We start from the raw sequence: 16,710 nt of genomic DNA, 5'->3' as shown, positions 1-16,710 counted from the left end.
AAAAAGACATGAACACTAACAATGGAGGACTAAAGTACCCCAATGATACAGTTATGAGTTTGCCCCAAGGTGCCTCCAATCTCACAAATCTTATCTTGTGCCACCTTTCTCTGGGCGCCACAGGTGCTCAGCACAGGCCCTGTGGTGCTGAACAAGGTCAGTCCTGCCAAGCACCCTCTGAGCTCTTCATTGCTGCCAGCAAGCGGAACCGCTCAGCAGCTTCATGCCAGGATGTGCTCCCAGTCTCCAGCACTTTCCTCCCTGCTGGCCTCTACCTGCAGCCCGGGAAGCCTGAGACAGGGTAGTGCAACACCCAAAAGGGGCTTCCTAACCTTCCATTCTTGAGCAGACCCTGGGGCTTATGTGAAATACACCTCGCAAACAGGCCTTCCCTCCATTTGCTTCAGAAAATTAACTGAACAGGATGCTTTCACAGACTTCTCTCTCTGATCTTTATTTTTTTTTAAAGCTGCCACTGCCAGTCACTAAGCACCCACAGCAGAAGGCAGGCTGCTAATGAACAGCTTGCTGTCAGCTACCCCCTCCCCAAAGCATCTCCTCCTCCTTTCAGGCATCAGAGAAGCTGGTACCCACCCCACCTCCAGGGGAAGGTGGGACAAAGCCTCACTCTTACAGAACACATCCAAAGGCAGGAAGACGGCACTGGGCAGAGGACTGCGGAGCCCAAAGTTCATCCTGGCCTCAATGCGACTCTTATTAAAATCAACCCTATTTCTAAGAAGGACAGAGAGAAAAAAAAGAGCCCAGATATGCTGGGATCAGTACTCAGCCCACACAGTTCTGAGTTTGCCTCCTGTCAGCCTGGGAAGGCTGTATGGGAAATCTCACTCCTATGACCAGAAGGTCATGTAGCAGATGCAGGCTTCAAAACACAAATAAACCAGAAGCTCAAATGGTCCCTGTTGCACTCCAGCCAAAACTCAGCTGAACCACCGTACCCTGAGCCCATCACCATGAAAGAGCGGATGGGGTGTGAGCTGAGCTGTCATGTCAATTTCCCACCTGAGTCCATTCCAGCTTTGTCTTAGACACGCTGAATTAACATGAAAAGGAAAATGGTCAATCTGCACAGGATTGCTTGCCAACCATTTTTCTTCTTAAAAAGGGAAAAAAAAAAAAAGATAACGTTGGAATCTGGTTTGGTAAGAAAGAATGAAAGCTGGCAGGTGGCAGGTGACAAAGTAAGCTGAGGGACCCTGAGAGTAGTTCTGCCCACCAGTATGAGTAACTGACTGTACTGCCCACGAGACACTGCCAAGGCTCCCGGTGCTGTCAGGCACTTGGCATGATCCCCTCCCCAAGACAGGCATCCTCAATACCCCCCAGCACCTGGCTGAAGGCCTTATGACCTTACAAGGCTAACATGTAAGAAGTGACAGTGTTTGCAGCCAGTGTTTCTGAGCTTCCACCTTTGACTCTGCAGATATCTGTGTCAGCCAAAAATGGTGAAGAATGGTCCATGGAAGTCTGTTTGGGTGAGGCATGAGCAAGAGAAGAGAGAAGATTTGCACCACTATAGCCAGCTAATTTATTTTTATTTTTATTTTTTGTAGAGACAGGGTCTTGCTAAATTGCCCAGGCTGCTCTGGAACTCCTGGCCTCCCAAAGTGTTGGGATTATAGGTGTGGCAACTATTTATCAATACATTATAATGTATACATTTTGTTATTATTTGTTAGCAAATGATAATAAAAAGTTTTCCCCGGCAATTAGATTCCCCTTCCAACCTCCACTATATCCCTATAATTTATCTTTCCTTCCTTCATACAACCCTGCCCACCCCCTCCCCAACCATTCTGGGTGAGAACAGACTCCACTTTGTTCCACCAAACACCTCTTGCCCAAACATACACATACTGTTAGGGCCCCACTTCATAAAATACTGACCCCTCCCCCTTTCAGAGGATCAGCACTGTCTGGTATTTTACTCATTTGCTCTGCACAGCCTTCGCGCATATTGTGATGTCTATTTTTGTTTCACTTAGGATTTTAATTAGGATGAAGTCAATCTTTGGAAGGTGGCAACAAACAAAATGATCTCGTTATCCCATATGGGTTTTAAATTTTGTTTTGTTTTTGCAAAAAAGATAAGGAAGGGGAAAAATTTATTTTCTTTTAATTTAAAACCACGTGTATTTTCATTTTCTCTTATTTAAGAGGCACTTATTAAGTACTTATTTAACACAATGCCCTGGGTTGAAGATGTTGGCCCATTCAAGCAGACATGAGCTCTGTCCCATAAATTTACTCCATGAATATGAAAATTATTTTCAAGAATTTGCAGTCTTTTAGAATTTAAACCTTGCACATATATAATCTTAACAAGGAAAGTTCTAGGTAATTTAAAACATGCTTAGAGAGTTGGGTGAATATTTCAGTTGTGTTCAGTTTGCGAATCCTTTAAGATCTCCCTACAATTCTAACTTAAAAGCAATTTAATAGCACTTTCATTCAAAAAAGAAAACACTACACTTCTTAAAAAACAAAAATTAAAAATCTCAACTGTCTTAGTTTCTATTATACAGGTATAATACAGAAAAACTCAAATTAAAAACTTCCATAAAACAAAAAAAAAATGTTTTTTTAATTTTGTCATGGAATACTTTTGACAAGAGAGTAAAAAATTCTCAAAGACGATTTCAGAAAATCACAGAATGTTTAATGCTGCTTAATTTCGAGATAGTAAAACCAAGTCCCAAAGCAGGTGTAAGTGATTTTCCCAAGGTCACACAGTTAGTAGATAACGGAGACAAGGCCCTCCTTGACCAACACAGGACTGGTGGGTCTCCAAACACTTTCATCTCCTAAGAACCAGTCAGAAGAAGAAAGCCTTTATTATAAACAAAAGTCACCCAAACCTCAAAGAGACATCACCTACTCGACAGAGACCAGCTGTATCTCTCAACTCCAGTCAAACTTCTACAGACAGTATGTGTCACTGCCACAGGTAAAAAGTTTGGGAAGTTGATCCCTTGATAACACTTTTAATTAAAAATAACACATGTATTACCTGAAACAATTTGCACACTCACATAAACTTTATTTTACTCTAGAGACAGGGTCTTGCTCTGTTGCCCAGGCTGGAGTGCAGTGTCACAACCATGGTTCACTGTAACCTTGAATGCCTGGGCTCAAATGATCCTCCTGTCTTAGCATCCCAAATAGCTGGGACTAATCAGGTGCTCTCTACCATATGCCTGGCTATTTTTTTTTCTTTCTTTCTCTCTCCCACCTCCACCCCCAAGATGTAGTCCATGTTGCCTAGGCTGGTCTCGAACTCCTGGCCTCAAGTGGTCCTCCTACCTTGGCCTTCCAGAGTACTGGAGTTATAGGTGTTTCCAGACATTCACTAGTAACAACCTGAACAAACTAAGAAAAAGTAAGTGCCCCCTCCTTTCCTTGGGTGTCTTCTAAGAAAATCTTTAGGATGTGTTTAAACTTGTTAAAGCCCAAATTTAGCATTTTTAAGCAAATTGCTTGTAAGTATTACCCGGCCTGATGTTGGGAAGTAGAAGGATTCGCTTGAAGCTGAGATGATCACAAGTTGGAATTCAGGGGAGGTTAAATCCTGTCCATTTTAAATGCCATAAGAACACATAAGACCTTTTCAAACTAGAAGATAATAAGAAAGAAAAGGTACGAACTGCCCCTGGAGATCCATATTGTGGATGAGAATGAGCTTGGTCCAGCTGGGCTGAGCCCCTGCTTCTCACCCTATTTGTGTGACCTTGAGCAGACAATGCCGACCTCCTCATTTTTAAAATGGAGATAAGAACAGTTTTCACCTCTGAGGGTTCCTAGAAGAACTAAAAGCACCTAAACGTAAGAAACACTTGCTGCATGTCACTTTCCCTCATCATTAACCACCATCATCTAGAAACCATCTAGAAGAAATTAGAGATAAAACTTGAAAAGGAGAATTCCTAATTCAAAGAGTGAGGCGCCCAGCAATATCCAAATCTCCATGAACATCTTCAGGGCAGGAAGCTACCAGGAAGTTTACTAAACCTCACCACCTCACAGAATGATGCCCCATTTGCTCCCTCGCTTTCATTTATCCAGTTTTCCTTCTAACTTCACAACTCGATATAAACTAACCAAGAATAAGCCATTCGTATTGCATCAATTTGAAGAATCATTTAACTTAAGAGTTAGTAAACAATGCAAATCAAAAGGCTTAAAAACAGTCGTACCTTCACGCCCAGTCTAGAGATACACCTTAAGGAAATCACAAACTGGGCAGATAAATTTGGGGAAGAAGCTGAAATAGCATAGATTACTAACAATAGATGAATGGCCAAATGTAAATGATACACTAGAAAGTGTTGGTGAAAACTGTGTTTCTCAAGAATTTTAATGCCAGGGGAAATAGTTAGCATATAATATTATTTTTAAAAGCATTATGTTCCTAAATATGTAGCGCATCTGTTGCAGAAAAAAACTACTAGAAAAATCTCACAAAAAGTGAATGAAAAAGTGAACTTAAGTCAGTCATCTTTTTGTTTTTATTTTCCAAATCACCTAAAATCAGCACACTTTTGTCACCAGAAAGAAATGTTATTTTTAAAACCTACCTCTTTTAAAGACCATTTGCATTCATTTCAAGGCCAGGCACCAAAAGCTGAGAAATGGGATAGGAGCCATGACTCTCTAAAATAGTGACAAAGTGACAAGTGTGCCTACTTCCCTGCTTCCTCACCTGAAAGGGACCCTACTTCTCAAGGCCATGCCATCACCAACAAAGTCACAGACTTTTCCTTAAACTCACCAGAAGGAAACTGAGGCCCAGAGAAGATCTGTGACTTCCTCGTGGTGACAGCAATCGCAGGTTTCAGAGCCAGGGCTAGGAGTGCAGGGGAAGACACCTTTGAGAAGACACCTGCTGGGTGTCCACACAGGGGCCTCTGTGAAAGCTAGGCAGGTGGAAGGAGAGCAGTGAGGAGGACAGCAGGTGTTTGGTTTATGTGAGATTCGGCAAGACACCCAGGAGGGAGAGAGAACTGGAGACACCACCTGCAGAGAGGCAACGGCTACAGCAACAAAGGTGTGGGAGGGAGGAGAAGCCCAGACGGAAGACTGACAAATGTCCACATTTACATACACCAAGGAGAGCAAGGGACTTAGCCAAAACCAAAAAGCTAAAGATGACTAAGCAGAGGATGAAGAAGATGAGGATGTTGCCACACGTGATTTAATCACGCACAAATGCACACTGAAAATACAACCTCTAAAAAGAAATACTCAGAATAAGACTTTCACGTTCATTCATCACCCCAGTACCCCTCCAACAAGAGAGCTTGGAAGAGGATTTCTCATGAGGAGGCTCCTCATTTGGGTTAGAAGTCAACCAGGAGTACCTGGAGCCACCAAGGAGGTAGTAAGTAGCACCTTCCTTTGTTCAGCCAACAGTTGGGCCAGGTGCCAGGCTCCCCCGTCTGCACAGAAGAAGGAACAAAAGTAACTCGATCTCTACCTCCAAGGCACCTGCTATCCAGCAAGAAGATGGTTGGTAAAATGAGCGTAACATAGTGGGTAAGGGCGTGGGTTTGTTACAAATACTACGTGGCACAAAACAGCAACAGCAATGGCAGAGGGGCTTTTCTGCTTCCCTGAGGAGCCTGCATTTGCCACGGCCCCCAAAAGCCCACAGCCCAGTGACACTGCTGGCCAGTGGACCACAGTCTCGTGTGCCTGGGTATTTGGGCTTCTGTGCATTGAGTTCTTTCTCTACTAGTGGTCAGTTGTGTGTCCTCAAGCCTATTTATCTCCGTCATGCTTATTCATGTCATTTCATAATTGCATTTAGTATTTCATGAAGGGGTACCAAAGGAAAACACTGTTTCTATGAAAACTAAGTTTAAAATCTTCAGGCACATGGAGGATTAGATGGCCAATTAGATTTAGGTGAAACTGTCATATATTTGAAAAAAGTCATTTAAACAAAAAAAAAGATTATTTACTTCAAATCTAGTGTCTAGGTCCTGGGGCACTCATGAAGGTAAAGCACTTGGCACAAGCCTGGCAAACAATAGCACTCACTAGATGCAAACTGTTATTATGATGATTATTATTATTTATCACTATGTAGGCCAATAATTACAAAGAGTGACAGGAGCTAGAACGGCAGGAAAAAAGTAAAGGAGTGTGTGTGGTGGGGGGAGGGGGCACAGAAGGGACGACCCAGGAAGGGCTTTAAGAAGAACACTCTTGCATCTAGAAACAAAGGACAGAAGAGAGAAGGGAGGGGTGTGGGAGCAGCCCGAGCCAAGGGATACATGGCTGGGATTTGTGTGACCGCAAGTCTGAAGCTGCTGGGTTGGTGAGAACCTTGAGCCAGGTCACAGGGTCTTTGAAGATCCTGCATTTTATCCAAAACGCAGTAAGAGGCAAACAAGCAGCGTAACCAGTTGGATGTCACAACAGACCAGCCAGGCTGCTAAGTAGAAAGCCGACCACAGAGAGGTAGGAGTGGAGGCCAGAGAGCACTCAGAGCCGTCCTGGGAGGAGACGGCAGTAGCTTCTGGGAGGGTGGCAACAGCGAGGCCAAAGAAGGAGTCTGGGACACGCCCCAAGGAAGAATTAACAGGACCTGCAGATGCCAGGAGGATGTGGAAACCAGGTAGACCCTGTGCAGTTATTAAGACAACTGTGTATGGAGGGAGGAAAAGGCCCTTTGGGCCGCAAATGTGCTCAGCCAATGACCAGGTAGATGCAGCTGCAGGGGAGAGGACTGGAGAGGAAAGGAAGGTTGGGGCGGGCATAAATTTGGCTGCAATTCCACCCTTGGAAAGAGAGGATACAGAGAAACAGGCTGGGCACTCCGACATGTAGAGCAGCTCATCACAGTTGCCTGAAGATCCAAAGGGCTATTCTAAGGGTGGGGCCTGGAAAGGTTACACAGCCAGTCCTCTGCATCCACCCCTTCCACATTTGCAGAATCTACCAAGCACAGACCAAAAATATCCAGGAAAAAAAATAACAATACAACAATAAAAAATAAATATAATTTTAAAATACAGTATAACAACTATTTACGTAGCATTTACACTGTATTAGCTATTACATGTAATCTAGGTACAATATGAAGTATATGGAAGGGCGTGTATAGGTTATATGAAAATACCGTTGTATATAAGAGACTTTAGTATCTACAGATTTTAGTATCTGCAGATAAGAGCCACTGACTTGGAAGCTCAGAGGAAGAGGTAAAAGAACTGGTGAAACAGACTGGAAAGGCTGCCCAGAGAGTCAGGTGGGAAATCTAGGAGCAAGTGAGGCCCTGGAAGCCAAGCCAGGAGGACGTCCAGAAGGGAGCAGCCACTGTGCCAGCCCTCCTCAAGGTCAAGCAGGATGAGGGGAAGCAGAAACCCTCAAGATGCAGTGCTGGAGGATGGGGGGGTCCAGTTAAACTCCCACCCCAGACGCTCTGGGTCCTTGAGCCCTATTCTGGGCAGATTCCCACTCTGCTGGGACGAGACGACAGTTTACTCTGTCTGAGTAAACTGCAATGCGTTGGGTTCCTCTCCCATACCTGTAACCGACTTACAAACGCCCATTACACCTGCGACTATGGGGACACGAGTAAGTGAATAAAGGCAGAGATAGGGATGTAACACACGCGGGTTCCACTGCTGGGCACATGAGTCCTGGCCCCACCCCTGCCAGCTGTATAAGCTCAGAAGTCATCTCATGGGTCCATGTTCACAATTATGGCTGAACTAGACTAATGATCTTTAACTTTTTATCTACATTTACATTTTAAAAAATTAAAATAGTCAGAGGAGCTGGTTTAATATGCAGGTTCCGTTCCCTTCTCCCACACGAGCAAAGGAAGCAACTCAGGGTAGGATGCCACCAAAGACCTCAAGAGCTCCCCACATTGGTCCAACCCAGTGCAAAGTCTTTGGGGTAGGTAATGGAAAAAAATAATACAGGAGAGTTTTTATCTCCCTAGTCAGAAAACCTTGGCTGGAGTTTAAACAAGTCAAGTTCTCAAAGGAATACAGGTGCTTACCAGTCACTCAGTAAATATTGTTGGCTGATTCATTAAAATTACTTAAAGCAAATAGTAAGACAATATATTGAAACTCTTAATTGCTTTATAAACTTCTCTTCTCCTTAGGAAAAAACTGTCCCAGGTAAAGTCAGCAGTGGAGTGCTCAATAGATCATATGCAAGTGAGCCAGAGAGAATTCTTTCCTCAACCTATGCTTCTTAACCAAAAATTTACATAGGGAGGCTCCTAGAAGGAAGAACCGAAGGAGTGACAGTTTACTCAAACATCAATGTAGCAACCTTCATGTCTGGTGTCTCCTGAATATTATGTGATTACAGACATTTACAGAACGCAGTCACCTCCATCTGGGATCAGAAAACATGACCTGTAGGCCACAGGATGGAGATGAAAGTTGCAGGGAAGAAGGAAACATCATCTTCACATTAAGCCACATCAGGTTAAGTGTCACCTGGGATGTGGACCATGAGCCATGAAAAAATAAATTTTGAATATGTTAGACATTCTTAAATAGCTACTGACAGATTCTGAAAGTTGGTTTTTGTGGTGGGGCCCTTTTGTGTGTGAGTTTCACCAGATGAGGTTTATTTTTAAAATAGAATTTATTTTACTTATTCAGAGAGAGAGAGAAAGAGGTTAAAAAAGACCACAAAACCCTGGTTTGAATCTTGGCACCTCCACTTGCTAGCTTTGTGACTTTGGAGAAGCTTCCTGACTTCCCTGAGCCTAAGTGTCCTCATCTGTGGAAGAGAGAGAGCCAGCAAGAGGCTGGCAAGAGCACTGAATGAGATACACGCAAAGCACTGACAACTGTGCCTGACACACAGCAAGCACGAAATGCTGATGATTTTTTCTTCCTGTTTAACCATCAAATCCCAAATATTCTATACACGTGGGTACATTTGCTTTGTGGGTCATTTTCATTTTCTGTTTCTTAGACTTAAAAACCCACTTGACTGAAGAAGTGCTGATACTTTTCTGAGAAAGTTATTCTACCACCTGGTAAAGGTGGATGCCCCAGAGCTCCCTCACCTCTTCTCAACAGGTAAGGGCTAGATTTAAAGTGTTTCTCCACCCAGGGGTATGACCCGTAGGAGAGGGAGCTGAATTTTATCTCACTTCCCGATGGCCAGGCCATATCTGCTCTGATCTGTACAGCAACGTGCAGCTGGCCCTCTTGTCCAGGGCTTCTTCCCTAGGGCAGCATATCAGAGCCCCCAGGGAACTCCTCCCCGCTCCCACCCACATCAGAGAAACCATGCCCTAACTGATGCGGAAAGTAACTCTAGAATGAAACAAGGGGTTATGTTGTCTTCTCACACATCTCACAACTGACGTAACACAACAGTGAGTCAGTGTGCTGTAAGTCATGGCATCTCCTGGGTTACACATGTGTAAACAAACAAACCCAAAAAACGATACCAGGAACAGAGCAAGACTCCTAACCTGTGCCTTCCAGCGACCCCTCTGCCAATCTAGCAAGGCAAGCAAGACTCAAAGTTGTAAAATAACACACAAAGGACTCCACAGGGAAACAGATGTATCTAAAACTTGAAAAAGAGTCTGGGATATGAACAACAAAAATAATTCTATGATACATCAAGTGTTTTTCATTAATGCATTAAATGACAAAATCTATCAGCAACTCTAGTAACAAATGTGATTTCAAAGCAATGATGGGTAAAGGCAATGATGGAAAGTATCTGCTTCCACGGTAACATGACGTGCAAACATCTATGATCTCCACTGGTGAGGAAGTCACAGGTCCTGCTATACCACTGTGATCTGTTGTTTGCATTCGTGACGAAAGGAAATGCTGCATTTCCTTAGAAGTTCATGAAATTAAAGATATAATTTTTTTCCCCTTTACAAGTTCTCAGAACTAAATTCTCTCTACAGGCCATTTGGGGGTCCCAGGACCTCAATGTGAGAACCCTATTCTACAGGGTTCTATGTTTAAGAGTTAATGCCTGATCTTTCAATTAATCGTTACTTAGCAAATAGCCACTTTGCTCTAAGTACAGAAACCACAAGAAAAAAAATGCAGAATTAAGATAAGGCTTGGGTGTAACCATGTTGTAAGGACTTGACAATCTCAGCTTGATGTTTATCTTTATTATTTCAGTTTTATTATTAATAGTAGTATCTGCTGCCACCAAGATTTTTTTTCTTAAATATATAACTTAAAGCAAACAAACCAAAAAAAGAGACACAATTTCTGTTTAAGTCTACTGAAACTGTGGTTATGTTATGAAATAAATGCTGAGCCTTCCATGCTCCCATTTCCTCTCTAATAAAACTAACCCTGCCCAACTGTAGATATTTTGCAGGGATGAAATGAGGCAATTTGTGTGAGAGTTCTCTGAAAATTGTGTGGTGTTGACCACGGATAGTGTTCCAATTACACTGTGAATGTCAGTGATTACTGAGTATCTATAGAGGGACCCACGAGCCTGCTATGACAGAAATGTCTCTGGAGGGCCAGGCACAGTGGCTCATGCCTATGATCCTAGCACTCTGGGAGGCCGAGGCAGGTGGATTGCTTGAGTTTAGGAGTTTAAGTTTAGCCTGAGCAAAAGTGAGACCCCGTTTCTAAAAACTAGCCAGGCATTGTGGCAGGTGCCTGTAGTCCTAGCTACTCAGGAGGCTGAGGCAGGAAGATCACTTGAGCCCAGGAGTTGGAGGTTGCTGTGAGCTATGACAGCAAGGCACTCTACTAAGGAAGACATAATAAGACTCTGTCTCCCCCCCCCAAAAAAAAAAGAAAAGAAAAGAAAGAAATTTTTCTGAGAGGGCCACAGACTCACAGGAGGGTCTTCTAAGGAAGAGTAAGTATCAACAGAGACATTTTCCAAAAAATAATTCTGTTATGAATTCTGCTGTTCTGTTGTGAATTCTATTGCACACTTTCTCTACAGTCTGAAGGAAAACAATACAAAACTGCCCAGGAAAAGTTACTCCAGATTTAGTTTTCCACATCATACCACATTCCTCAGTAGTACAGATGCCATGAGTAAGTAAAAGGGACTTGCAAAGCGTTTCTTATATGCTACAAGACACACTAGATGTTCTTTTTTTTTTCTTCTAGAGACAGAGTCTCACTTTATCCCCCTCGGTAGAGTGCCGTGGCTTCACACAGCTCACAGCAACCTCCAACTCCTGGGCTTAGGCGATTATCTTGCCTCAGCTGCCCCAGTAGCCGGGAGTATAGGCGCCTGCCACAATGCCTGGCTATTTTTTGTTGTTGTTGCAGTTTGGCCAAGGCTGGGTTTGAACCCGTCACCCTCAGTATATGGGGCCGGCGCCCTACCCACTGAGCCACAGGCACCGCCCCACACTAGATGTTCTAAAGCTCCAACTTAATGTGAGTGCAAGTCTAACATGCTTCATGTCTACTCTGGTGGGTCAGTTTCCTATTGAAACTGATCATCTGCAGCTTTTACAAAGAAATTGTAGGGTTTGCATCAGGCATAAAACATAAGTCAATTGAAACAAAATTCTTTAGAGTGCAGTGATGTCATCACAGCTCACTACAACCTCAAACTCCTGGGCTCAAGCGATCCTCCTGCCTCGGCCTCTCAAGTAGCTGTGACTATAGGTGTGCAACACCACACCCAGCTAATTTTTCTATTTTTGGTAGAGATGGGGTCTTGCTCTAGCTCAGGCTGTCTTTTCTTATTAATACCTAATACAGAGATTCTGAAAACAGCCCCAGATGCACTCTAAAGGAGATACTTGTAGTTCCAACTTGTTTATTATAAATGATTTCACAAATTATAGAAAATTGGAGAGAGCAGTCTGTACTAGGTGAAAATAATTACAGAAAACTTTTAGAAATGGATTATAAACTGGTTTTGAACTAAATTTATTTTCACATAGAAGTAGGATTACTTTACTTTTGTTTTTAAAGGTGACAAAATGATACATGGATATGTAAATGCTAGGCTGCCATGAAGTTCTAAAGAATGAAGTTGCTTTTAAAAAGGCACCTTTTGGGCTTCTTTGCTTACTTGCCCTGGCAATGGAGGCCTGTTTGCTGTTTATGGCAAATGTATCCTGCTTTGCAAGCTTTCTTACTCTGTAAGCAAGCCTACCTTTCTCTTCCTCAATAAACTTTGTTTCAAACTTGCCTTAAATAAATAAATAATCACCCCTTGAATAAATTTCAGAAACATCAAGTACTAATCTTTTCAATTATCATTTTTTTCCCTCCAAGTCTGCAATATCAAGTTTCAGAACCTCCTCATCAGGCCCACACTGAAAAACACCTACCTACACCCACCTAGTGTACTGTTCACCCTGCCAGGTATGCTCTGCAGCCCATTGGCATCAGCAGCTCTGTGCTACCGTGATATTTTGGCTTTCTCAAATAACCAGCACAGTGACCTTTCACAAAAGAGTTGTCAGCTTGGTACATGTCTTGCTGTGTCATATAAAGGGGGTGCCCAGTTCTCAATACCTTCGGTTTTAAACACAGACACACTCCTTCCTAATAAACATTTCTTTTTTTTTTATTAAATCATAACTGTGTACATTAATGCATTTATGGAGGACTAACATGGTACTTTTCACACAAAGGGAAAATGAGAGCATTTTCAAATTCTTCTATACAGTTAAAAAAAAGTTGATTCAAATGAAAATCATATTTGGTCCTCCTATTCTAAAATACCTATTCAGAACATTTAAAATCAAGACCTATTGTATGGCTAACGCTTGTAGTCACATTTCTTTGATGACCTTTCCAGAGAAGGCAGGCCAAAGTACATGCTAACCAGTATGCAATCTCATTAGAGGCCATGTTGAGAGGGGCTGGTCATCATACCAATCTCACAACACGAAAGGGCAACTACTTACGGAAGTATTTCAGCGTCTCTTCAATTTGCTCGGTTGTGAGGTCGATGTTGGCATCTGGAGAAATGAGAGGTGTATGGAGCCAGTCGTCGTGGTCATAACCGTAGATGGTATCGGCTCTTAACTTATAATGGGGCAGCTGCTCCTCCAGCAGGCTAATGATCTCGACTTCCGGAAGGTCGGTGCTATTGCACACATCTGGAGAAAAGACCAATAAATGAGCACCCGGAACTAGTTACGGCCTAGGGGCTGAAAATTAACTAAGCCAGGGCCTGAAGCAGGAGTCTTCAGCAACTTATCTACAGCATGGAAAAGCAAGAAAAGACCATATCTGGAGTCTTTTTTCTTTTTTTCCAATTTAAATTCTACTATTAAACTTAGAATTACGAAGGCCAGGTGCAGTGGCTCGTGCCCATAATTCCAGCACTTTGGGAGGCTGAGGTGAGAGGATTCCTGGAGGCTAGGAGCTTCAGACAAATCTGGGCAACACAGAGAGACCCTGTCTCTACAAAAAATAAAATAAAAGTGAGCCAGGCATGGTGGTGAGTAACTGTAGTCCTAGCTACTTCGGAGGCTGGGACAGGAGGACCACTGGAGCCCCAGGGGTCAAGGCTACCGTGAGCGATGATCACACCTCTGCACTCTAGTCCGGGCAACAGAGTGAGTCTCTGTTTCTAAAGAAAACTTAGATTCATGTGTGTGTACTACCAACACCTACCCAAGATAGTTTCTACTGTTTAGTGTCCACTATTTGGAAGAAAGGCCAAAATTCCCGAGCCTTCATCATCTGAGTTCTTTCTTCCAATTTTTTCTAACCATTCTCTCTCAAGCACTCTTCATGTAAGCCAAACCAGTTATAATTTCACCAACACCCCTAAACCTTTTCCTGCCACTCTTAAGATTCAGGCTATCCCCCTACCTAGAATTTCACCTTCATTTAATTGGTTCCTCTATCTGTTCATTTACCCACACTTCCTTCTGTCCATCCATACATAGGCATAGGAGACATAATAATGAACACAACAGTCACATACTTGCCTGTGTAACACTCACATTCTCACGGGGTTCCGGCAATTACACCAGTAGATGCCCATATTTCAAGGCATAGAGTGATTACTACCTTTTCCCTGATAGGTGGAAGAATCTAAGAAGAATTAATCTCTCTTCCCCTTTCTATATTCATATAGCATTTTGTCAGAATTTCTATTAGTACATTTTTATTAAGTTTTTTCTTTTGGGTATTATAGTATCCAACTCATCTTGCTGTGAGATGGCAAATTTCCCCACATAGTTGTGCTCGATCCACCACCTCTACCACACAGCCTCTGGCTCAGGGTGCACCATAATACCCATGGTGGTGAGCCAATCGCATTCATATAGGCCTTTTAATTTAATCATAAGCAAGACAACATGGCAAACATAACCAGGAAGGGACTGATCTTATCCTGCTTCTTCACCCCAGTGCTTACTTACCAAAGGAGAAATATAGAAAATGAATTAAATAAATGTTATTGGGTGGGCGGTGCCTGTGGCTCAAAGGAGCAGGGCGCCGGGCCCATATACTGGAGGCGGTGGGTTCAAACCCAGCCCTGGTCAAAAGCTGCAACAACAACAAAATGCTAATGGGTGAGTGAAAATCATTTCATCAACCAATTCTTACTTCATCTAGTGTATCAGCACATTCTGCATAAAGCATTTGGGACCTGTGATGCGAAAGAGCTCATGGGAGCAGTGGTGGTCTCGTCAACCCCTAAATAAACCAAGCACCTGTGATGCACACAGCTGGATAAGAGTGGATGGTTAAACCACTCTTTTGTTGAGGGAATGAGTCTTCAACAAAGAAAAACCAATCAAAAGATAAGAATACTAGTGAGCTCAAATCTCAACAAAGTTGTTACACTGTTTGATTCCACATCTTAGCAATTGTTAATTAAGCTGCAATAATCATTCTAGTGCAATGTCCTTATGGTAAAATGATTTTTTTCTTCTGGGTAGATCAGAAGAAAGCTACTCTCAACATCCTATTACATGGGATTGTGGGATCAAATGGAAGGTCTACTTTCAGCTCATTTAGGACTCTCCATACTTCTTTCCAAAGAGGCTATACTACTTTGCAATCCCACTAACAGTGTAAAAGTGTTCCCTTATCTCTACAGCCACACCAGCATTTGCAGCTTTGGGACTTAGTGATGTGGACTATTCTCAGTAGAGTTAGATGATATTTCAAGGTACTTTTGATTGGCATTTCTCTGATAATGAGTAATGATAAGCATTTTTTCATATGTTTACCCATCAACGCATGAATTGATTAACAAACTGTGGTATATGTATGTATACCGTGGAATACTATGTAGCCATAAAAAAGATGGGAGACTTAACATCTTTTGTATTAACCTGGATGTAGTTGAAGAACACTCTCCTTCATAAAGTATCACAAGAATGGAAAAGCAAGTATCAAATGTCCTCAATGCTAATATGAAACCAGTAAATAAACTCCTACATGCCTACACAAAAGAAAAACACAATTAAATTCAAGTGGAGGAGAGGGGAGGTGGAGGGGACCTGGTTAGCTCTCATCTAATGAGCACAGTGTAAGGCAGGTGTCCTCAAACTTTTTAAACAGGGGGCCAATTCACTGTCCCTCAGACAGTTGGAGGGCCGGACTATAGTTTAAAAAAAAACAAACTATGAACAAATTCCTATGCACACTGCACATACCTTATTTTGAAGTAAAAAAACAAAACTGGAACAAATACAATCACACCACCTCATGTGGTGTGTAAGGGTACACAGAACACCTCCTGGGTGAAGGGCTCAACTACAACTTGGACTTTACCTAACAAATGCAAACAATGTAGCCTAATTGTTTGTACCTGCATATTAATCTGGAAAAGAAAAGAAAATCAGAAAATTAAAACAAAAAGTTGTAAGGTGTTCTTGCCTTGACGTAGGAAACAAAGGTTGGAAGGGCTGAGCACATACTGCAGTCTCTGTCTCTCTCCAAAGTGTCAGAAAGGACAAGGGAGAAAAAAAAACACTCTTGATAAATAAAACCACATGACAGCATGGGAAAATGAGGAGGTGCTGAGGATGGATTGAAATGATGAGGTATCCCTGGTAGGATCCAATTTATAGAGAAAGAGCCAGCCCTGCGTGCATGCAAACACACACATATGCAGCAAATGAGTGCAAAGGGTGGGAACAGCCCCTGGGTGTTGCCCAGGAGGCAGCTGTCAGGCAGAGCAGCAAAGGCCTAGGGCAGGGATTCCGTGGAGAACCAAGGCAGGAACAGCCGGGAGGACCAGTCCCTTGCCTGCGCTCCCATCTTCAGCCAAGAAAGCAGCAAGGCAGTACCTGCAGGGCCTGGTCATGCCCAGGTAGTACGTGAGACAGCTGTGCCTAGAAGAACAGCCATGCCAGAGAGTCACCAAATCCCTGTCTCCTTTGTGTTTAATAAAAAGGCCACATAGCAGGGGGAAAAATATGCACTCACAGGAAGAGAGTGTACAGCTGTGAATCATCACCCTTCAGGCAGGAACCCACTAAAAACACATGTCAGTACCCACCCATCCCACAGCTTCCCATCACCCCACCCCACCCTTCCTTACTCAATTCAATATGCAAAGCTTCACATTGCATAGAACATGGGCATACAACCCTTCCATTCAGGAAGCCAGCATAGACTTTCAAAGAGCTAAGGAAAGAGTTAATAATTAGAAAGTGAGGGAATTCAGAATTTTACTTGGAGCTGGAGGGAAACAGTTCAGTCCTGCAGGGGTGACTACATCCAAATGCTGAGGCTTCTGTCTAAAATGGGAAATGTC

The 16,710-nt window shown here is 42.9% G+C and overlaps 1 protein-coding gene across 10 annotated transcripts in view; it reads right to left on the bottom strand.

Annotated features, from left to right (window-relative positions):
- The window catches only part of TRAK1 (trafficking kinesin protein 1), a 195,329-nt gene that overhangs the window by 78,149 nt on the left and 100,470 nt on the right, over positions 1 to 16,710 (bottom strand). For all 10 annotated transcript variants that reach the window (XM_053598666.1, XM_053598665.1, XM_053598671.1 and 7 more), the window contains one exon: positions 12,890 to 13,084. Coding sequence is in view for 5 of the 10 variants with exons in the window: in XM_053598658.1 (XP_053454633.1) it covers positions 12,890 to 13,084 (195 nt within the window). In the remaining 5 variants the exon portion in view is untranslated. The remainder of the gene's footprint in view (positions 1 to 12,889; positions 13,085 to 16,710) is intronic.

Source organism: Nycticebus coucang, chromosome 8, assembly GCF_027406575.1.
Source record: "Nycticebus coucang isolate mNycCou1 chromosome 8, mNycCou1.pri, whole genome shotgun sequence".
Lineage (NCBI taxonomy): Eukaryota > Metazoa > Chordata > Mammalia > Primates > Lorisidae > Nycticebus > Nycticebus coucang.
The sequence above is the reverse complement of the archived record's forward strand: the minus strand, read 5'-3'. Positions and strand labels throughout refer to the sequence as shown.